The 24,314-nt window shown below is 43.6% G+C and overlaps 1 protein-coding gene across 1 annotated transcript; it reads right to left on the reverse strand.

Moving 5' to 3' along the window:
- Window positions 1-3,961: 3,961 nt before the first annotated feature.
- Window positions 3,962-18,974, reverse strand: LOC308147418 (transmembrane protein 47-like; the record flags this gene model as incomplete). Its single annotated transcript, XM_080519550.1, has 3 exons — window positions 3,962-4,140; window positions 7,449-7,589; window positions 18,746-18,974. The coding sequence occupies 3 exons, from the start codon at window positions 18,972-18,974 to the stop codon at window positions 3,962-3,964; spliced, it is 549 nt and encodes a 182-aa protein (XP_080375676.1).
- Between the last annotated feature and the right edge of the window lie 5,340 nt (window positions 18,975-24,314).

Genomic DNA, 24,314 nt, shown 5'->3' on the forward strand with positions numbered 1-24,314 from the left:
CCCCTATAATACACACCGTGAATTTACATTATGAGCTTCGATGTAAAGTGGCTTCACTCTAAATCCTTTAGATTACAGTCCAGATTTGGGATCTGCAGTAGCTATTTATGAGTCACCATTAATTTCATAATGAAATCCTCTCACAACAGTTCAAATGCTAGTAATTTGTCACCAGCCTCTTTATAAAGCTTGTTTACACACATTTCTAAACACCAGTTTACACAAAGCGAGTGAGCACCACCATATTTAGACTATAAATTCAACCTTAAACTGTATATCTGTGGCAGAATGATCATTCCTTAGTTTAAATAGAGCGTCACACTGCTGCTCGCAATGAAATCTCCAGAACTGTTTATCACGGCACATTACCTCAAGACGTAAAAGCTGAGCTACCTTCTTCTCTAATGCGACCGCAGATCATTTAATGGATCATACACCGGATCTCTACACTAGGTTCTTTATAATCAATTTAAAACATACGGTTTTAGAGTCTCACTTACTCACTTTGTTTAGGATTACGGACAAAAGTAAACATTTGGGAAAAACGCTTTATGTTGATTTTTATTCTCACAAAATGTAACTAAGTTTGCTCTCCTCTCTGATTTTAGTACTTGATACCTGAGAATAAAACGCAGGACATAAAAGTGATTATGTTGAGTCATCGTTATTGTGTTGCCTCATACTGGAGAGTGATTCTCATTTTTTGTTTCTTGGAGATTTCAACTCTCTATTGGGGAAATTGAGCACATACTGTATGCTTACTTCCATTTCTTTCCTGTTTATTTAAACTGTTATACATTAATAAAAATACATTGTTTTTTGTCAGATACTGGCTATGGATAGTGGTTATGGAACTGAATCATAAAAGCTTTCATTTTGATTAGTTTGACACTTTTCAACTGGTTATTCCATATTAATGTGTGTTTTTTTTTTTTATCTTTAGTTTTTGAACCACTAACGCACGTCATGATGGTATTCAATCTGTCCAGAAAAGGTACGATTAAAAAAGCATATATATCAAGATCTGTTTTGTCAAACAACCTGAGGACAGGCAAAGCTTCTGACCCTCTTTCTGAGTCTCGGTGGCCCACAAAGAGGCCCAGAACCCAGGTTGGGAACCGCTGAGTTAAAGCACTGAGATCACAAAACTCATAAGAGCTGTTTTTGCCGGATGCATAATAAATGCCTAAATGTGTCGTCGGCACAGTTCTACATGAGTTAAACTAGCGGGGGAGGCAGCCTGGATCCTATTTCTGGGTGATATTTACTTCTCCAACAATGAAAAATTTACAAAACCGCAGTCTTGTTCGTCTCCCTGCGCGCTGACAATTCACTCAATGGAGGGAAAGCAAGTCAGAAGGTGAACGAGAGATTTCAGCACACTGGGAGACAGAAAAAGGGCTTTGTCACCCAATCTAAAGTGTAAAATCCGAATTAAATGTCGAACATTATGCTTCTTTTTGCATCAGATCCAGGGAAACGCTCCAAATACTGATTGGAGACGAGCCCTCGGGGTGGGGAATCAGCACAAACAGATAAACACTGATTAAATCAGCCTCTTGAGACGTGAAAACAGCAATAATCAGATCATCTTTTCTGTAGGACGTTAAAAGCTTCAACGATTATACAGCCCAACTTTTTGTCTATAGGCGACGCTGCTTTTATTAATTGTGACATTCAATTCTGGCTGATATTGACATTTCTTTCCCTGAACCAACAGATGTGTGCCAGGCTTGTTTTCCATCCAAAAACCTCTCAGTGTGGGAGCGGCGCTGATCTCTGACATTTACTGTAGACAAAGAGATGCTAATGAAACGTGGCCTGAACTTATCAGCAGACGCCATTTGTGAAAAATCTGCTTCAGTGGCTCTGTTTACATGCACACGGTGCAGCACTTGTCACTGTGATTGCTTAGGAGATTGTTTTTTTTTTTTTTAATCAAAAAATGATTTTTTTCTGATGATTTAAATTGACACCTTCACTACAAACTAATGTTTATAATGCAAATGTAAAAACTTTACAAGGCCTCTTGACTGAAATGAGTTTGACACACCTGACTGAGATCCTAAAAAGATTCCTCTGTTGATCCACCAGTGTTCACGCCTGTGGTGTGATCCTTTAGTCTGGACCTAAAAACATAAAAAGGGGAATGTTTGCACTTTTACGTTGCACTCATATTAGTGTTTTTAACTTTGCACCAAAAGATGTAAACTGAATTCTTGCTGCATTTGATAACCTCGCTTGAAACTAGTTGTTTCAAAGTCTGGATAGCCCACGATATATTCGGAATGTATTTGAACTTCGATCACACAGCATCTGAGTTGGCTACTTACTGAGTTTCAGATTTGTCGGGGTTGCGTCGGGGTTCTGAAGGCAGCGTTCACACTTCCACAAAAGCACTACGTTAACGCTGCAGGTTTCATTCTAAACAGGACCAAACCAAACAGGGGTACTCACACAGAGGGAACCCCAATGTAGGCAGTGTGGAGTACCTCGGGGTTCAATGTTTGGGCCCCAGACTTTTATCTCTGTCAGTATTCAACCAGGTGGACCAAAGGTGAGCCGCATCATATTTACAGCAGGGACGTTCGAAGGGTCATGGTTGGTGAATGATGGCGAGCTGCAAGCAGCTGAGCTGATTTAGGAAAGAATACATGATATAAAAAGGCAAGGCGGTGATGGAAGGTAAACTTGGCATTTCAAAGTGGAAGTCAGACTTACAAAGTAACATTCATGACGAGCATGATATCATAAGTTGTAACTTATTAGAGCGGTACGATATGTACTTCATATATAGGTCGACGTACATCTACTGTAAGTACAGTGCTGAACCTGCCTACCTCCGCCTCAGCTGACCTGAAATGAAAAGGAGCAAAGCAAAGCAGGAACCCCAGTGCTGCTGTGCATGTAAACATGGCCACTGAGAGGCTGCAGCTATCTGCGGCGTGTCGGGCAAACTCTCATCCACACGGGATGCAGGGAAGCGGGACCGGAGGTGGGAAGGAAGCTTCGATTGTCACGGTGCTCGACGGGCAATCAAAATTTAGCAGACCCTCAGAGGCAGCTGAGCGCCGTCCGTCTCACACCTCCGACCATGGCTAATCAATCATGGCAGCTGCATGTGCACACCCTGTGGGTTGCCGCAGCAACAGACACGTGGGTCGATAACAGAAGAATATTGAGTAGGTGTCTTTATTTCACCCTTCTCGCCCCCCCCCCCCCAGAGGAATCTATCCATCTTAAGAAAAGTTATGAGGCGCAACCAAAATGTCTGGTCTGCATCCACGTCCTTGTGGAAGTTTGAGAGCTTTGAACAACGACGGAAAACAAATGGCACCGCTCGTAATGAAGCACTGGTGATGACGATGATGAAGATGATGAAGATGGTGTAGCTGTGGACCCGGGGCGTGTATTTTGAATCCATCCATCCCGAGGATTTGTACAGGTGAAGATACACGTGCCTTTGCATGTGCATGCATGTGGAGCCGTGCGGTAAAAGTCTCCCAGTCTGACGTCCTGTTTTCTCGGCAACGGATTCGATCGGCCGAGTCGCCGCAACACCGCAACAGCAGTTCTCTCAGTTCAGAATGGAGGCGCTGTCGTCCTGGATCTCCTCCATGCTTTGGTACTGCAGGACCATCAGTTCTCCCAAAGATTGCGTCACAATAAAATCAGTCAGCCGCCCCCCAAACACACACACACACACACACACACACACACACGCACACACACACACAACCCCAGGTGACTCTCAGGCTGTCACATGAAATAAAAATCAGCCTCAGCGCTCACGTGTCCTTCCACTGAGGCAAGAAAAGTCATCCATTGACCACCAGAGTCATCCCCAGGGTCACAGTTCTGAGGAATTGACAAAGACCCCCCCACCCCCCCATCCCTCCCTTTACACCCCCCCCCCCCAGGGCCGATTCTCCTCCCCAACATGCTGCTGCATGAATCCCGGCTAGTAGTAATCCTCGTAGTTTTTGGGGTTGAGGCAGTAAAGGATTCCCCCACCGAAGGAGAAGATGGTGCCCCCCCAGGCCAGGCCATACCCCCAGTTGAACTCGTGGTAGATCCTCAGGTTGATGCTCTCGATGAACTTGATGGGATAGAGGACCAAGCTGCAGGCCTGGAGGACAACTGGAGGAGACATGCACACGTTAATGACAAAATAGCTCGGCTTTACCCAGGGAAGTACAGTTTACACACGTAGGTCTGAACCATATGCTCAGCTCTGCTGCTCATCCCTCACATGCTCAGTTTGTTTTTATGTTTTTTTAGATTTAGCACAACTTGCTGGTGTTGTTGGTGAAAATTGAGTTTTTGGGAGAATAAGCGCTTGCTTTGTGTTTGGGTTTGTAAACCTTGACAGGCTGGTTCCCCTGCTGCGATCTTCACTGGCGAACCATTGGATCACATCCACGACAGGAAGTGTGTGAGACGCTAGCTTTCAGTCTCCTGGACCATTTTCAGTCCGTTTCCAGACGAGACTGCTCACGCAGCCCCTGTGTCTCGACTCTCGCTGGCTCCAGAAAGTTTCCTCATCACTTTGCTGATTAGTTTGGCAGCGATTTAAAATCTCGGTGTGAGGCTTTGTGAAGCTGATGGAGTTGGACGACAAGTGCGGACATTTTCTGCAGATGGTCCTTTCATGACGTTGCACCACTAATATCGATTCTCCATCGACCTGAACCTCGACTCTCTGTCGGTTTGGAGCCAGCCAGCATTTATTTGGAGAAGTCACAAGTCACTGTGCTCCTCCACTTCCTGACCTGGACGCCATAACCTCCTCCGAGGCTCCAGCAGTCTGCAGAAACATCGCAGGAGAAGCAAAGAGAGAATCCGGCAGACCAGCCTGCAGCGGTGTCTCTCAAACACACTTTATTGTTCTTCATTTTACTGTCTTTATTTATACTATATCATGCTGTATTTTATTCTACAATCATACTGACAATCATTTATTCTATTGCATTTTTTGTAATAAGGTTTATTCTACTGTACTTTCTCATCCTGTGTGGGATTCTATTGTGTTTTTCTAACATGTTTCATTCAACTGTTGTTTTATTGTACTGTATGTAAAGGTACTATGATTTATTCGGTTGTATTTCATGTTTTTTGGGTTCAACCTTTTCTTTGTCTTTTCATGTCAGATCTTAATTTTTTGATGAAAATTGAGTTCAAATAGAATTTCTACAATAAAATCAGAGACATAAGATACAATACTCGTGTTCTATGTTCAGAGATCAGGGTTAAATTAAAACAGAAGAATTTGTAAAAAAACAGAAAAAAAAGAAAAATGTTCTCTTTAGAAGGACTGTTGCTGCGGGCTGGAAAAGACTGTAAATGTACTTGAAATAAATTTGTACTTGATAAAAGTTCAGTTACTATTTCAGCTTCATTGTCGTCTTTAATTGTTGAAATTGTTGAAAAGTTGAAAAGCAAATTCTGGACAAACTTCCTCTGATCTCTCCCGACTTTCCTGTGAAGTATGATGAGTTTTGTCGGTGGGACTCGCTCTTTGACACTTCTGTGATCGAACACAGGCAGAATGGGAGAAACGAGGAGGACGTCCACGTGTCTGGAGACACGCCGTTTCTAACTCTTCAGTTAATTTAGCACATTTTAGAAAAACAAGATCAATCAAGCTTGATCAGGAGAAGGAGCGAGGAGAGGGCACGACGGCGGAGCATGGGAGGACGGATACAAGGAGGGAGGATGAAAAGGGTCCGAGATTTTAGAGAGGGATGAAGGGATGAGGGTGGGTGGGTAGATGGAGAGAGAGAGAGAGATGTGTAAAAAATGGGGGTGGATGGCAGCAGAACAAAGGGGAAGGCATCAATCGTTATTCCCTCAAAGGGAATTCATCTTGTGGGAGCATAAACAAGCTCTGGCACTTTCCTGGAAAAAAATAACTGAAAAAAAAATAACAATAACAGAGTAAAAAGGAAAGAAAAAGAGGCAGAATGCATAATGTCCAATAAAACATGCAAATCTGAACACAGATGGTGTGAAAAACAAGCCTTAAAGAGGTAGTTGGGAGCTGTGATCTATCATTCACTGAGGGTGCCTTTAAAATCCACCCAAAACACTGGAGAGAAGCTTTACTGACACTGTCCCACAACGGCTCCAACCAGCACAGTTTCACAGCAAATCTTCAGAGATCTGTTTATCCACCTCCAATAGAACACAACGCTCCATTATTTTTGCTGTATTCGTAATGGATTCAACTTACTCTACGCTTCCCACGAGGTGGCACAACACTCCAAACAATCTGAAATGTGCTTTTTTCCAACCATCAATATAGATCCTTCCCACTTAATGCATTGGCTCCTTTACAGAAAAATAGAATCTTGCTTGTGGTTTGATGATTTCTCGGGGTTAATAGAATTTTATTGTTATTTTACACATGATAATAATATTTTAGGAATGTCCTTTTATGGTGTCCTTCAGACATACATACAAATGTGATATGGATAAGCAACAAAAGGGCTGTTTCTGCTGGGGGAGAGTGATGAAAGATGTGGGAGAGAGAATTAATGCATATATTACTCTGGAAGAAGCCGGAGGACTCGACTTTCTGCTGCAGATATCTGTAGGAAGTCTGCCAACACTTAAAGAACTTAAACAACATTGATACTGTCTTACTTTTAATTACAGCCATTTGTCTCCACTTAACCACTGATAAATTAATGGTAATACCACAGTATTTCCCACTCCAGATATCTGTAGAAAAGCTGTGAATGCTGAAGAGTCTGGTTTCACTTTGTGCAGCCGTGTCACTGAGGGTAAACAGAGAAAAGCTTCTGCACCAGCACAGTGTGCCAAACGACAGTTTGAGGGGGGAGTCAACTGTCAATCCAGACATTATAAGAGTTCTTAATTCGAATCCTTTGATGATGAATATCCGCCCTTCATTCCAGCTTTGAAATAATTTGTCGTCACAAAAAAAGAAAAAAAAGACTTCCAGTTCAGGAGAATGGAACACTCCAGCTTCTTCTTACTGTCATTTTAGGAAGATTTCCACTAATTCCTGCAGCGTGCAAAAATTTTTGCATTTCATACTTTTTTAAAGAATTACTATTTAATGCAATTTTCCAATTATTCCTGGATGTGAGGAAAGTGTGAATGTGGAAACTTGGTGGTTGTTCAAGCTGAGATTAGGACTAACCGGGGAAATGAAACGGACAGGCATGACACCGGGCTCCCACCCTGCTGGGCCCCAATCAGTAAAATGGGATTTCCTCTAAATGAGTTTGAGAAAGAGCAGAATTATGTGTGAGCGTGTGCACTCTGTTTAATAAGTCCATCAGGTTTATCATTTAAATGCATGTCAGTCTTCAATGTGATTACACTGCAACCTTCCTGCTCCATCGTCTAAATTGGCTAATTAAGTAATCTTATTGTGTGTGTGTGTGCGTGTGTGTGTGTGTGTGTGCGTGCTTGTTAACCTGCGGCGAAGAGCATGAGGGCGACGGGCGCGTAGAACCGCCGCCTCGTACCGATGCACACGGCGACCAGGGCGACCAGGAATGACATCAGCACCAGGGCCCCGCCCCCTAGCAACAAGGCCAACGTAGCAACCTGCCAGTCTTGGAGAAAAGAAGAAGAAGGAAACACGTGAGTGTGTATTTGAACATAACCAACATCTAAAGTCACTGCAGATGGGAGGGAAAAAGTTAGACGATGGAGAACAGGCCAGAAAAGAAGAATTAAGGTGGAAGAAGGAAATAATGATGGATAAGAAAAGGGAGGGAAGTGAATGACGAAGTTAGGAAAAGATGAGGGGGAAAAGGGCGAAATGAAGGAAAACAAAACAAAGAGAGAACAAAGGAGAGCTGAGAAACAGAGGGAGACACGAGCCAGATGAAGAGAGGGGAGCGCTGGTACAAGGACACAGAGAGGGCAGCATGAAAAGAGATGCCACAAGGAGGAGAGACGAGCGCGGGGTGGGGTAAGAGGAGGGCGTGAAGGGGGAGCCAGCGAGGAGCGGAGAGTGAAAGTAATAAAGAGCGAGAGAGAGAGAGAGAGAGAGAGAGAGAGAGAGAGAGAGAGAGAGAGAGAGAGAGGGAGAGAGAGCACTTAGTCTACCTGAGCTGACAAAAACCCTTGGCTAAAAAGCTTTGCTGGCATTCGATCAAAAAAAAACGTTTGCATTTCTACACAGGGAGCATCCTGCTGCAACACACACACACACACACACACACACACACACACACACACACACACACACACACACACACACACACACACACACACACACACACACACACACACACACACACACACACACACACACACCCTTTCACAATTAAAAATGGTACAAATCATGTGGCGCCCCGACGCAGGGACACTGGGAGGCATTAGGACACGGATTCACCCACAGCAGAAGACGTTTTAACTTGGTCCTGGAGGCTGTGTGAGGTGAGCTCCACTGGAGCAGACAGAGAATAACACGAGCGGGTGGAGCTGCCGCTGTGCCGAGCAATCCATCGATCGCAGGCCGAGCCGCCGTCTCGCTCGCTGGCCCGCGGCTAAATCTGCTGCGTGTGGCACACACACACACACACACACACACACACAAGTTCCAGTGGTCACAGTGCTTCATATGAGGACCCACCAACCTGACGTCCACTTTTTAACCTCTAGTGAAGTTTTTCATTGTAAGTTGGACGCACCCTTGCACACAGGGGCATTTCTAGACCCTCTGGTGTCCCAAGAAGCAAACAGTAAAGAGATGTAACTACTTTTTTATGTGAGACATTAATGGAATTCAGCTATAATGTTTCTCAATAATAGCATTTCTTCCTAATACAGGAATTAAAAAGACTATCTGATCATCACTAAAGGAAAGAAGTAGCCTCGCATGAGTAACGAGCCAGGTTTTACTCCCAGCATGCCTTGCTTCTTGAGATTTCTGCATTTGAAATCATGATACAATACTAATAATAACTATTATTGATGTCGTTGGGTCTGGACGGACATGTTCCCACCTGGTTTTCATAACTTTCCCACTTCATGGAAGGAACCATGAACGAGCTCTGAAGGTAAAGACCACATCAGATTTGGTCGTATAGCATCAATGTAAGAGTGCATAATCTGTCTATCGTCTAAGAATGAAAGTGGAGCTTATTGTTTTAACAGCTTTCTGCAGCTGCTGAGTCGGGACGCCGCTACACAGTCTGACAAATTTGTTTTGGGAAGATTTCCTGCAGAACGAATCCCATCAACATGACTCCGAACCGCAAGTCGAAGCATTCGTTCCCCGAGCGCGTCGTGATCGGTGGGATCCTCCTCAGGTAAAACTCAGGAAACAACGACAATTGCGTTGATTTGTTGGAATCTGAGAGGCTCATGGGGGCTAACTGCAAGAATTTGTGGCTACAAAACGCATAAAAGTTGAACTGGACACGAAAATGTCATGTGAAGCTGCTTTTCCCTCACATGTGGATCAGTGACCTGATGGGATGAATGGATTTCTCAGCATAATTTCCCAGTTTTCTACACCGGTGTGACAGGGAACACACATTCCTACACACGCACGCACGCTGTCATTTAATCCATCTGGAGGCTGATGAAAAGACAGATTGTGACCACGTTTTCTAACCTGTTATTCCTCCTGTCTGCCTCCACGCTGTGATCAGACGTGATGCCGTCAGATCCGCCGGGCGCACGTAGAAACCTATTTCTGTACAACGGCACTAATCCTGGAAGTGCTGTATTACAAAATAGATCCATAAATAAATAAAATAATCCGTGCACCTTGAGGACATCCTCAAGATCTTAAAAGGAAAACTTCAAACTGAAGGTTCTGGATAAAACATCAAGGAGATGTAGCTGTCAGTGGAGATGCAAAGCCAACACACAGCAGCTGGCTTTAAAGGCGCAGCTATTTAGGTGAGTTTTTCTTTTCCCCAGCTACGTGAGTAGTGTCAGTGCGAGTGACTCCGGAATTTACTGCCCCGGCATGGCAAAAAAGCTCATGAAAGATGGATGGTGGAGCAGAGCGATAAGGAAAGATGGGAGATTTAGCGGCGGAGGGAGGCAGAGACGGAGATGGGGGCGAGCGATGAGATGCAGAGGTGGACGGTGGGAGGCAGCGAGGGAGGAAATTAAAGATGAGAGAGAGAGAGGGAGAGAAAAGAAAGCAAGAAGGAATGGAAACAGCAAGAGGGATACGGGTTTAAATATACATCGAACATGGAACAGCGAGAAAGTCTCCTTCATTCCATCTGAAACATGTCCTGAGGCGACTCAGCTCAACATGAATAGAAAGTAACACATAAAACCTACAACTTATATCGGTGTTTTTAGAGTTTGCACATCTTTAACGATGAAATAAGACAGTGGAAAGTGCAGGAAACTGCATGAGGCTACAATAAACTGCGATAGACACGTTTCCTTGAAAATCTATCATAAAATAAAGAGATGTTGCACTAATTTCACTTGGATTTATAATATGTGAAGGACTGATGGGAAACATTTGATATCGTCTATTTTATATCTTTTAATGTTTGCTTGTTCTCAGAGATGCTTAATTCTATCCATTATATGCAAACCTTGCAGTTTTACAAATTATATTGTTAAGAGGAGCAATAAAATGTATTAGAATTGAACTAATCCATTCACCTCTAATACAAAATAGTTAATACTTCAGAGTTCTGGCTGCAGTCGAGGTCTATTCATTCACTTTTTCCTATAATATCCCCAATTCTGAATATTTAATTTTCCTCGAGCGTAGACTTACTAACATCTCCTCCATGCTTGTACTTGATTCTTTTGGCTTAAATGTTGGTTTGTCCTTTTTATTTACTTGCTGTGATATATAAAGGGTGGTTAGAAGTGCAATAAAAAAAATAACAAAAATAGTTGTATGATAAATAAAATATGTTATTCATGTGCTCTCTCATTGTGACGGACCAACCCTCAATTTCTCGCTCTGACACGCACACAAAACGGGAGACTTAACTGTAAAACCCTCCTTTTCTGTTTTATCTTTCACACACACATGCAATACACAAAGCATTTGACACACACACACACACACACACACACACACACACACACACACACACACACACACACACACACACACACACACACACACACACACACACACACACACACACACACACACACACACACACACACACACACGCACGCACAAACAAATACACATACACACGAAGAAGAACTGTAGGATTTCTGCCTTCTCTCCACAAGCAGCCACCTTGACGCATGGAACTTGCAAATTATCAGCTTCTCACACACACACACACACACGCATGCACGCACGCACACACACACACACACAGTTGTACTGTGACTGTTCACCATGTGACAGGATTACCGCACCGCACTGTCGCATTCCCCCGTTTACTGTAAAAGCTGCTCGAGCCGTCACGCTGATCGTCTGACTCTGGGTCTCTGCATCCCAAACACCAGCCGAACAAATGTACAATCAAGAGCTCACACACACACACACACACACACACACACACACACACACGCGCATTCACATACATCCACACGCACACCTCTTTCCATTTACTTCTTAAATGTGTGTTTCACAATAAATAGAATAAGAAAAAGGCTGCGGAAGCGGATAAACAGGAGCGAGGCAGGGCAAGATAGAGTCTCAAAAAGTCAATGTGTGCTTGTTTAGCCTCTCAAAGACTCTTCCTGAAATGCTTGGCAGGAAAAAAAATCTGCCTCTGCAAAGTGCTACGACACAAAATGTGATTTAGTCACACTCGCAACCACTTCATCCACCTCCTTACGGGTAAAATGAGTTTCGTTCACTGGAGTTTGATCTATTACAGGAAAAGTGACTAATTCTTCGATTGTCCCAGTGATAATATAATCATCACTGTTGACAGCGGTTCAAAAGCAAAACATGATATCTGAAAGATTTTTGAGAGGGGATGTTTCTGAGACGATATCCTGACAAAAAACGGAATAAGTGGAGTTTAAAGTCCACTTTATAGAAGCAAATGTGTGCAAATTAAATGGAGGCTAACTGTAATGGCTCTAGTACCAAACAGTGAATGTAAAGTCTTTATTGAAAGCCTCCAGAAGGCTCCTTGAAGTTCTATTCACTGCATGAACAATATCTTCTATTGTAAAACTAAAGGGGCACTGAGTGTAAGAGATGAACTCTTCACAGGTAAAATTTCACTAGAGATGTGGGAGAGTTGCCAGCCCTGCTTTACCTTGATTTTAAGACACTTATCTGATGCTTTCGTGCTTTAATCAGCGAGCAGGAGGGGACAGATGTTACTGCCTGTGGAGAGGGGATGGAAATCTATGTGGAGGGTCTTATCTTTAGAATTAAACCTTCTGAAATAGAGAAGATTTTCCACATTACAAAGGGATGCTTTGTAATCGTAACTAAGGAAACTGCAATTACAATACAGAGAAAAACACAACCATTCCCCGATGACATACTTTAATGCATCACGCATATTAATACTTAGGTCAACTAATTACAATTGTACTTACTGAATAGTTTAAAACCATTATCTCCTCCCGTTACATGTTGATGTGTCGTCGTTGTCGACCTTGAGGCAACAGCACAACCCTTTCATGCACACAGGGTAATCTCATGAAGGTAACGTGTCAGTTTAACAAGCACAGCAGGAGATTCGGGAATAAATCCACCTGTTTTTCAACAAATGGTTTGCCGGGAAGCTGGCGCCGGAGGAATAACTGTATTTAAGTTATTGATATCCATGGATAATTTAATGATTTATTCGAATACGGGCTTGTGATGTGCTGCCACATGCTGCTCCTGCTGCTGTGACACTGTAAACGCTTTGAAGGAGGCTTGATTTGCATCTGCCAAACGGATTATGTGTGTTTGGGCACAAGCACATGTTTTTTTTTTCCCCTCTTTTTCTTTTTTTTCCAACAATCATACCCCCAAGAGTGCTGCTCTTCTGGGTGAGGTAGGCTCGGTTATTCCCCCATCTGTCTGTCTGCCATCGACGCCAATGCCACATCATTTCCCACTCCTCCTCCAGCCACTACAAATAGAACAGGAGTCTCTGGGGTGGGGGCGGCGGGGGCGGCGGGGGCTTACTGAAAGGAGAGATGGAGGAAAGCGAGCAGAGGCTTGACCCCCGGAGAAAATGGAAGGCAGATAGAGTCCAAGGAGAAGGTGGCCGGCGAAATTACAAAGGGGAAATGATTAACATTAGAAATGTAACAATGAGGCCCTCGGGGAGGAGCGAGGGACAGGAGGAGGAGGAGGAAGACAAGGAGGAGAGACCGGACAAAAAAACAGGAGAGGGGGGAAAAATGGAGAAAAAGACAATTCATCCGACTGTGCACAAGATAAAGGTCGGAGGAGAGGAAGGGATCGATGTGGCTGATAGAGAAAGATGAGGGGGCAGAGAGCGAGGAGGCAACATTTATGGAGGCTTTTAGGTCTTCACTGACGACTGAGCTCACATCTGAAGCAATAACCACCAGTGGATGTAGGTCAGAAAATATCTAATCTGACTCCTGGTTAACTATCACTTAGGACTTTTATTCTGAAAAACAGAGAAGAGAAAATGATGCATGAGGAGTCAAAGTGTCTCAGTGAGCTCAGGAAGTCTCTCAAGGTCGCCTCAATGACAAACACTCAACAGTAAACAGACCAGGTTTGTACGTTTCAGTGTGAAGCGTCTCATTGAAAAAGGGGATTTTTTTCCTTTCCACCGTCACTTTTGCTCACTTTTCTTGGATAATCTCTCTAGAATTGCAGAGAAGTGACTGTGCTGAATTCGTTGCGATAAGAATAAAGTTGAATTTGAATACAAATTGTGCCACACTTCCACGGATCTATAGGCTGGAAATGGTTTAAGAATTAAGATTTCTGCCTATGAACGACAATCCTAAAGTGAAAAAATAGCAAGTAAAATTCAAGCAAATATCATTTTATCAATCTAACAATCTTTAGATGATAAAACATGTTGTTTCCTCAGTTTTTGTTATGTTGTAGAGCTCAGACAGTCTCTGAAGGTCAGCTCAATGACAACGGCTAAAGGTTCCTTTTAGTGTAAAGTGAGAGTAAATCAAAAACAATCTCCACCCTGTGATATACTTCCACTGATCCACAGTCAGTAAATAGGCCATACAGGGGGCTGCGAGGAACATTTTTGCTTATTATTCATCCTCAAGGGAAAAAGTACAAATTCACAATCAATCAAAACTAAATAATTTGCAATTCAACAATAAAATATGGTGAGGAGATTGTGTGAGCTCGACTGAGCTCAGAAACTCCCCCAAGGTCAACTGAATGACAAAAACATAGAAGAACTAAAAAGCACTAAGACACTTCAACTGATCAACAGGCAGTTAAAGTGGACCAAATTGCTAATTGTGCTTTATCCGCACATGTGGCCACCCTCAAATGAAAGAGTGAACATAATCCATATTTAAAAAGATATCACGTGATCAGTTCAAGTAAATGACAACAAAGACTCATCTCGTCCTCGGGGGGGAAATGTGGCTTCGTCTCTTTGTACAACTGAGCTCAGAAAGTTCCTCAAGGTCGCCTGAAAGACAAACCCACTGGTGGCACTGACAGACATTTATGAATTACAGTACGAAGAGCGAATTGTGAACTCAGCACTGTGAGGCACTTCCACCGATCCACAGGGAGTAAAATAAACCACACCGTCATGAGGGGAAACAGGTCGTTGCACGTTAAAATAAAGCAAACGCCAATTAGGCTTCCTGGAGTCTCTCAAGGTCAACCGACTGACGAAGCTGCTCTGAGGTTTTTGACGTGTGTTTCTGGGGTTAGAAACAGATGTTTGTCGATGTCAGCGTGGAGAGTGGAACGAGAGTAAAAGAATAACAGATGAGGGGTTGGGGGAGAAGAGGAGGAGGAGGAGGAAGTGAGAACGACAGGAGGAAGTGAGGAGCCGACAGAGGAGTGACCGTGAGGCAGCGGGAGAATAAAGCGGAGGAGAGAAGTCTGGCTTCCAGGTGAAACTTCTGAAGGTTCAAACACCTTTCAGAAAAGTGTGTGTGAAAGTGTGTGTGACTGACAGGTAGAAGTTGCTGCGATATCTGCCTTTAAGGCAATACACCCACTATCATTTTCAGCTTTTTTTTCTTCTTTTTTTTATCGCTTTTGCCGACTGTTATGGAATTCAAATGCAGAGTTTCTGCTCGGAGCTGATCCTTTTTCATAGACTGGAGCTCGTTTGCTGTCAGCGCTGCCGTACACACAGGCTTACTGTCACTGCACAATTTATTCAAACATGACAAGGCGTTTGTCAAAAAGCCACAAACATATAAAGTGAAGCTGCAACTTTATGGCACAACCTGTCTCTTTCATTTCTGACACTTTTTTTTTTATATTTTGCTCAACTTTAAGACCTGTAAATCTTGCAATAGGGTTTGATGTGAAAGTGTTAATAAAAAGGCATACTAAGGTATGAAACCAGCCAAACAGCACATTTATAAATGGTTTTTTTGCACCATATAAGCAATGAAAGCAAAAAGTCACAACAGCTCACACAGACACAGCAGATTCTGAATGCAGCTCCTATGATCCAATATTGAAATGACTGAAAATCAAGGAAAAGCTGGATTTGGGCCAATAAACTTTGAATACAATGTTGTTGGACCAACAAGACCCATGTGAAAGTACTGAAAAGCTGCATGATATGACACTATGACACCTTTTATTATCATGGCGAGGAATTAGATGAATGAAACTTCTGCTCCTCTAAAACTTTTTTAGCGACGTGTTGATTGTTGTGTCATATTCCCCGGTGTTATTATTGATTGGCGAGGAGCTGCAGACGGTACCTGCGTGGTGTTTTGTTAAATCATGGCAGGTTGTGAGTCGTCGTACGGCCATGACATCTCCCTCCACGAGCCCGTCTCACCACACAAAACCACAGATTGTGAGCTGTGATAACAGACATCGCCATGATTGCCTATCTTCTGTCCGAGGCAGCCACCATCACAGTGTTGAAGCAGTTTGACCTAAAACAAGGTGATTTCCTTGTGTGGAGATGAAGTCTCTGGACTTAACAGTCACCAGGACCAACAGAGCACCACAGATGTCGTGAAATTGGAGTTTCACGTCTGTTCACGTCTCTGAGGAAGGAATTTGTTGATATGGCACCAGTAAAGAAGTCAGATGCAGATAAGATGCGGCTGAGCTGGTGATTGAACATAAGTTGTTATGGATTCACTCTCACGAACAAATCAGATTGTTGGACTTCATTGTGACTGACCAGAGAATGGTTGGGTCAATAAACCATCGTCGAGGGTTCATGCAACACCTCCGATCTCTTAGAAACTTCACCAAGTTGTCCTGTTCATCACTCTGCCGGTTCAAACACTTCCTGAGGAGCATTCACTTCCCTTCTCTCGAGCAGCAGGGCCTTTGCATTTAAAAGGAGAGAAAGTGTAAAAATATTTCCCCGCGGCAGTCAATTCTGTTTTGTAATACTAGGAAAAAAGAATCGTTACTGTGGAAGAAAAAAAAATGAGGTAAATTACCAGAAACTGCGCTGGAACGAGCCAAGACAGTTGGCACGGGCAAGGAGTGATTTATTTTTTAAGATCAATGTGTGTGCGTCGGGACGACTCGTACACTGAGGAGCTGACACACACACACCCACACACACAAATACGCACACTACTGCGAGAGACTTCTAATTAGGGAGGCTTGGACTGAAGTGTGTGTAGGTGTGTGTGTGTGTGTGTGTGTGTGTGTGTGTGTGTGTGTGTGTGTGTGTGTGTGTGTGTGTGTGTGTGTGTGTGTGTGTGTGTGTGTGTGTGTGTGTGTGTGTGTGTGTGTGTGTGTGTGTGTGTGTGTGAAGCAACGGAGGAAGAGGAAGCACTGCAGAAAGTTACCGTCACAAAGTGTGTCAGCGTGTGTGTGTGTGTGTGTGTGTGTGTGTGTGTGTGTGTGTGTGTGTGTGTCTAATGTCCTCGGAGGGAGGGAGCGGAGATGCAACAACAGAGAAATCAGAGTGTGACATGAAATATTCAGCTGGGTTTCAGAGGAGAATGTCCAGAAATAGGTCAGCCACACATGCACCAACACACACACACACACACGCACACACACGCCAGACAATAATTTACACACTGACACGCAGACACTCGGGCTCCCCTGCTGCCTCTCAGCTCAATATGAGCTCAACTTACACACACATGCAAACAACAATGATGTCAGCCCACCCATAGAGACGACACCCCCAGATCGGGAGGTCGATAGATAGATCAGCTCAGCCGCTCCCACCGGACACCTCCTCTGGAAGCAACATCCAGGGAACATTTTCCCCGGCAATAAAGGAAGAAGGGGCGATTATCAACTAAAAATAAGAGTGAGACGAAAGCCGCTCCTTTTCGTTTTTCTTTCCCCCCACTCCCTGGTCACGCCGTCTTTCTCCTCAGTGTTGGAAATTCACCAGTCGGGAGGTAAATGGCAACACCCGAGAGAGTTGGTGCTCTTTAGCACGAGGACTGGGCCAGTTTCGCAAAGTTATTAATCATGACGGCGGCTGTAGCATGTGATTAAAAAGAAGCTAAAAACTACGTCAATGTATTTTTTCAGGCCCAGTCGGTTTTGTCTTACAGTACAAATTTGCACCACAAGATGGTGTATTGATGAACAGTTGATAGACGAAGGCTTTTTTGATGCTCCATGGCCTGTGCAATTTTAGTTAAACATGCAATGATGTTGTCGAGTATTGCAATCACTACACAATATATCCCAAGTCAGGATGGCGGGCGTGATATAAACGTTGTGTTTCCATGCACTGTGTATTAGTGCTCTGCAAAATCAGAAAAATAGGAAAGACAAGTGAAAATAATTGTGCAAAATTCACTAAAATAGTGTGATTAAGTGGTGGAACATTGAGCCCTGCCATTTGGAGGCAATAACATCTGCATAAGTGTTTGCATTTAGGCTAATACTTAGCAATACTGCATAACGGCACAGTACAGTAAAATGTAGGTTAATGTTGATACTGCAATCCCAGTAAATTTGTGATCTACATTGTGTAAACCACTGCAGAGTAACGTTAAAATATCACAGCATGGGTTAAAAGTCAAGATTATTTCCACAAGTTGGCGAATATTCTGTTTTCAAAAAAAAAGTGGAAAAAGATTCACTTCAATAGTGTTTGGTTGTTTGGCAAACAGTTAAAAACATGAATTCTTGAAAATCTGCATTTTTTTTTTTTTTTTTTTTTTAGAAATCACCAGAATGTTCTGTTTAATTGAAAAGAAATGCAATATGTCAGCAGCTGTGATTGTCTCCTACCTGGTTTCCACAGGGCAGAATTCAGAAGCAGGAAAACTAAAAGGAAAAATAATCAAAACCAACACACGGCTTCTCTTCTGAAACCATATTGCAATCCTCCACATCATTGCATGTTTACCTTGCGATTAACTCCCAGCAGCAGATTATTGTAGGGAACCCCTGTGATAGTTAAACAACCTTCCTATCACACCCTGATGCTCAAGCCTGATCCTGATCTGGAGAGATTTCTCTTTTTGTCCCTGCACATTGCTGAAGCTGAGAGCCCAGTGGAGTCACAGGTGACAGCGCTGTCAGGATGAGCCTTGTTCTGGTTGGGTGGACATGATGAGGAGCCGCGGGGCTCCGAGATTGTCCTTCCAGAGGTGGTGGAGCATGTCTCCATCATCAGCACCCTCCCTGCTGTCAGTCCGCGCCACTCTTTGTTCCCTGGAGCGGGTGTTTGGAGCGGAGCGCCCTGCGTACCTGAGCCCAGCGTGCTGCTGCACTGCCAGTTCTCCGTGCTCGCCGGCTTCCAGCAGGACTCCCACAGCGACAGGTAGAACTGGTCGTCGGCGGTCACCCACGCCGGGCTCATCACGGCTCCCACGTCCAGGCAGAGCGCCAGGAAGACGCACACCAGCCCCACCAGCTTGAGCGGCGTCAGCGGGGAGCTGCGCACGGACTCCTCGGTCTCCGTGACAGCGGAGGACATGGCGAGCCGGGGGAGGGGGGGAGAAGTGAAGGGGAAGGGGCTGAGAGGTTATCCGTGTCTCGGTGAGCGGATGCCGGCGCTGGAGTCCGAGTCTGCTGCTCCTGCTCCTTGCTGCGGGGCGTGGAGGAGCCGCTGCAGCCGCCTGCTCTGCGCGCTGCACGGACGCTGCGCCTGTGGCACCACCGCCGCCGCGCGCACCGGAGACCTTCACCGTTTACTGACGTCAAAGCCCGGAGAGAGAGAGAGAGAGAGAGAGAGAGAGAGATGTCCTCCTCGTTTCATCCACTCACTCACCTCTCGTTTCGTTTCTTCTATCAGCTGTCACATGGCACCATCAAATCCATTTTCCTCCAGCTGCAAAACATGACACAGCTCATGCACATATTCAAGATTTATAAAGTTGCCTTATGTTTTACAAACACATTTATGAAATTTAACAAATGTCACTCAAAAGTTCTGAGTCAGAACTACAGATATTTTATTATTAAATGTACTGACAAGCCATTTGAAGTGTTTTGATCCTTATAGTCGTTATTGTTGTTGTTTTTTGCATTTAAAATGTTTTAAGCCAATAAACCGCTTCAGTCATTTTACCTGTTTAAGCTGTTTAGTGTTTTATCCATTGACAACTTTTACCTTTAACTCTTGCTGCTTGGTGTCATGCTAGAAAATTATTTATATTCCTAACATCAGTCATTGCATTAGTTTATTCAAAAGTCACATTTGTCACGTCAAAGTCTGAGAAAAGAGATATGAACATTAACAATCATGTTACGATCCACACGCTGACATTTGACTGAAACATGGATGGACGACACAGTAAGAATGGGTTCTAAGCTATAAATCAAGTTCAGTGACAGCAAACCCACTGAGGAACATGTATGTGTGTATCACACAGCCACACCAGCATTAATCTGCATTCAGGGTACTTCCAATATTAACTCTCCTCTTTGCTTTGTTTTGCCCTCCACAATCCCCTGAGGTAATATGTTATCAACCATATACGGGTCGTGTTCATCAATGTTTTATTTGGTTTTTAAATGATCCCTCTAACTATCAAACATCTGAGTGTCAAACCTCTTAGTGCTGAGGTCACATAAACACACATTTAATCAGAAATGACCCAAACCACAGAAACTATCACAGAAAAACCTACAAATAACAAAGATGCCACGTGGTCATTTGTTGGTACTTCAAATAAGTACAAGTACGTTGTGCAGTGGAAGAGAATGAGTAGAAGACGGAGTGGAGCTGGAGGAAGTCAGAAGGATTGTTATCATTTCCTCTGTGTCCTGATGAGAAGAAGATGGAGATGAGACGGGGAAGCTGGAGGAGGGAGGCTGGGAAAACAGAGGTGAGCCGGTTCAGAGAGTCAGGGGACATCCGGGTGTTTATTTAAGAGGAAAGAAAGGAGGGACGGAGAGGCTGATGGAGAGGAGAGATGGCCTTGTTTACTCTGCGCGAGGGCAATAATGAGCAGTGATGAGGGGAGGCGTGTGGGGGGGAGGCGGGGGAGGACAGGAGATAGAGGTGAAAGTGATGGAGGGCGGGGAGTCCTGATGAATGAACACTTCCTAGACCGACTCCATTTCGCTTAAAATCACAGGTACACAGTGAAGGCAGTTATACACACTGAAAGCATATTCCAGACGATTAAATTCACCCACTCAACTGGAAACATGAGGATATTTTTAATTTTTGTCTTCAAGTCTCTCATTGACGTACTGTGGAGTAACAACGAGTGCAGCCGACAAATTCTATTTGCGTTCTTTATGAGCTGACAGATCCGGTTTGTGCGGGACGTACGTGCAGTAAGGTCTTCTGCTGATTGAAGCAAGATGTAAAAACCTCTAGGGACTCTCAAAGAGGAAGTTTTTGTTATAATTTACATATAGACTGTCAAACATTAAAGTCATCCAGCTCAGAAAAATGCTGACTATAACTCTTTTTTTTTTTAACCCAAAACAGAACAACTGCACAGTAGGGAGGCAATAACTGAATGAGAAAGAATATTACAATACGACAGTGGCTGAATATTTCAGATTAATGCATTTATTTTCTTAATAAGAAATCTTGATACTTCACCTCATCACAGCAGGATCTAACTATTTAGCAGGGTGAGGGTTGACAAGAGAGAGACAGAAAATGTGGAGTGAGGAAGGAGAGAAGCTCAGGTTAGAGCCCCCACAGCGGTCTCAACCTAGAGCAGCTTCAGTAGAAAATGATCCAGGGTGTCCAGGACCAGCCACCACTGCGAGCTTCATTGAATAGAAAAGTTTTAATCCTAACCTGTTTTTATTTTGCATTTGTACCTTACTTGGTGTCTTACTCGATTCCTGGTTCATCTTCTGCTCTTAGGTTTTCCTCTGTTACCACATTACAATACAAACATCTGTTGTGTCCAACATTGAGATCTGCTTCATCGTTCCTGATGGGTAATCATGTTTCAAATGGGAATGTAATAACCTCCTTTTTCACCGATTGCCAGATGTTTTATGTGAGCATGCACCCTAACCACATCACCACATTATCTTACCCCAAGTGACAAAATATTTACCATCTGTTTTGGTTGAAATTGGATGTTTTTTTTTCTAGATTTGTCTTACATTTAGAACAAGTTTAGAGGGAATAGAGAGTTTTCAACTGAGGATTGTGTAGCTGGTTTAAAATAAACATCTGGATGCAAGAGTTGCCTTTCCACCAGACGAACTATCCAAACACAGGCAGAGGGATTCCTTCCTATTAGCATGACACTCTGTCACAATGTGAGTTTACTGCCTGTGACTTTTGTTTGATCATTATTGCCCCTTTAATGACCCGTTGTTAACGGACCAGATGGCTGTCTGATGGTGCTGCAGGGTAATAGATGACCCCGCTATCAAAGTGACGACATGGAGGATACAAATGTTCCGTATTCTAAAAAAAAAAAAAAAAAAAACATGCTTTCGGAATTTTCTAAACTTTTGTCCTGCTATCCCGAGCAAAACTCGTTTTTCTTCATTAAATCACCATAAAAGTGTTGCGAGCTACAGATGGTATCCAGTCATGGCATTGCTGATGTGTTCAAATCCCAGGACCAGATGGGAAAACATAAGCAGAGAGTATAAAACTCTTCCCTCCTCATACAGTTACCTGCACTCTTTTGGCACCCCGCGCCCGACTCTTCCTGTGGAGTCACTCGGAGGTAAACACTGACAGATTGCTGTTACACCTGGCCGTGTCCAAATGTGAACGCAGGTAAGTGTGTGATTGTTTAGAGGCAAAGGGCTGCTTAAGTAGAATGCGCTGCGCAGTAAATCTCCCGTGAATCAATAAAGGTGAAAAAGAGCAGTAAACAATGAACTGTGCAGCCCATCTCGCTGCTGCATCATCAAAAACATGTAAGTACAACACGAAGGGTATTCATTGAAATGAGTGACTAATCTGAAAACGATAAGATACATTTATTGGCTTTGCCATGTAATCTCAGCGAAACCTACAAAAACTAGTCATGGGAATAAAACTACTGCTCACAAAAAACTGGCACTTGAATGAACAACATTCATCCTGAATAAAGTGGATTGTTTTTAAAGATCAATGACATTTATACACTTTTTTGGTTCTTTTGAATTTTGAAAACAAGCAGGTGTGAAGGCCGAAACATTTACAATAAAAAATAAAAAACACTCAGTATGAAAACGTTATTGAATAAATAAGAATGAAAAACAAGTAACGTGATATAAATACACTCTTCTGATCGCAGAGACCTTGAATCAAATTGAACAAAAAAACAACAACAATTTACTGGGAATGTGACACACCAATTTCACTTGTTTTTAACTTTTATGTAAATAACCAGTCTACAATTGTCAATAAAGAGTTTCGTGTGACTGATGCTCGAACACGACAAGAACATGTTAGCCCCCCATGAGATCATTCTAATTTCAAAACAAGGTCGGAAAATGACAAAGTCCCTCGCAAAGTTTATTAAATTATTAGCATATTTCATATCCTGCTGCCGAGCCTGCAGATCTGTATCTGTCTCCATCCGCAGCCACAGGTGCTGCGCGGTTTGCCGAGGACGGCCAACACAACACACTGACACATATAAACATCGCTCGCTCATCGTTCAGCAAAGACATGAGCGAAAAGCCTCAGTCCTGCGAGGCTGTAATTACACGTCTCCTTTTAAAAAAAATGAAAAACACACACACAAACACGCACACACAGCTACATGTCATCCACTCCCAATCTGTCAAAGACACACAACTTCCAGCACGGAAAAACACATGCTCGCTGTCCTTCACACACAAGTGCTGCTTTGTCAAACACTGGGATGGAGGCAGAGCGATGGTAACGCCCACAATCATCAGTGGCGTGAAATATGTAGCCACACACACACACACACACACACACACACACACACACACACACACACACACACACACACACACACACACACACACACACAGGAGTGTGTCAAGTGTTGTCAGGCAGTAAAAAGGGGAAGAAGATGAAAGCAGGGTTGAGCTGCTTGTTCTCTCTCCTCGTCTCCACTGTCATGTTCACCAGGGGGGCGTTTTGATAGGTGTGTGTGCTCGCACACGCGCACACATCATGCACGTGCACGCAGAGCCAGGATTGCAGGCCCCGTGCATGCAGCTTCGGTGAAGAAGTGCCGCAGCAATAATTAGATTTCACTTCAAAGGAGCAGCCACTTGTTTCAGTGGGAAGCGGCTCAGGCCTGATTGGCTCGTCAAACTTTCAGGTGAATGTTTCTCTTTTCAGCTCCACTGCTACACTGCAGGCTAACCATCAATTCCAATCACTGTGTGAGCTTTCATGATGATGATTTACCTGAGAAATCGCTTTTCAAGCTTGCTTCAAGTCCATATTGGGCTCCGGGGGCCTTTCAGTGTGGAGTCTGCATGTTCTTCTTGAGCATCTTCAGGTGAATTGATGGTTCTAAGTTCTCTCCCTTTCCATCTTTGTCCTGTAATAAAGCAAAAGATGGATGTTTGCTTTGAAAAATGCTGCAGAAATGAATTGATATTGGCCAGTGAAGTGATGAACAGTGACTGTTTTTATACATATGCTACCATAAGTTTCTACCCTTCACTTGCACCAGGCATGGCTGCAGAGCGGCACTTAATGTTATCTGCAGCCGTAATTTCCCCCACAAAAAGGGTAGTCAACCCAGTGATTCACGTCATTGAACATTTTGTATCTGGTGGCCACCGGCCAAAAGCACTGACATAAAGGGAAAACAGGTTTGTTACTGAAACAATGCTGGTGGAAACTGCAGCGTTTCCAACACCACTCTATGTTGGACTAATGCAACGCAGTGCAATACATATTGGC

This window comes from Blennius ocellaris (assembly GCF_963422515.1).
Source record: "Blennius ocellaris genome assembly, chromosome: 24".
Taxonomy (NCBI): Eukaryota; Metazoa; Chordata; class Actinopteri; order Blenniiformes; family Blenniidae; genus Blennius; species Blennius ocellaris.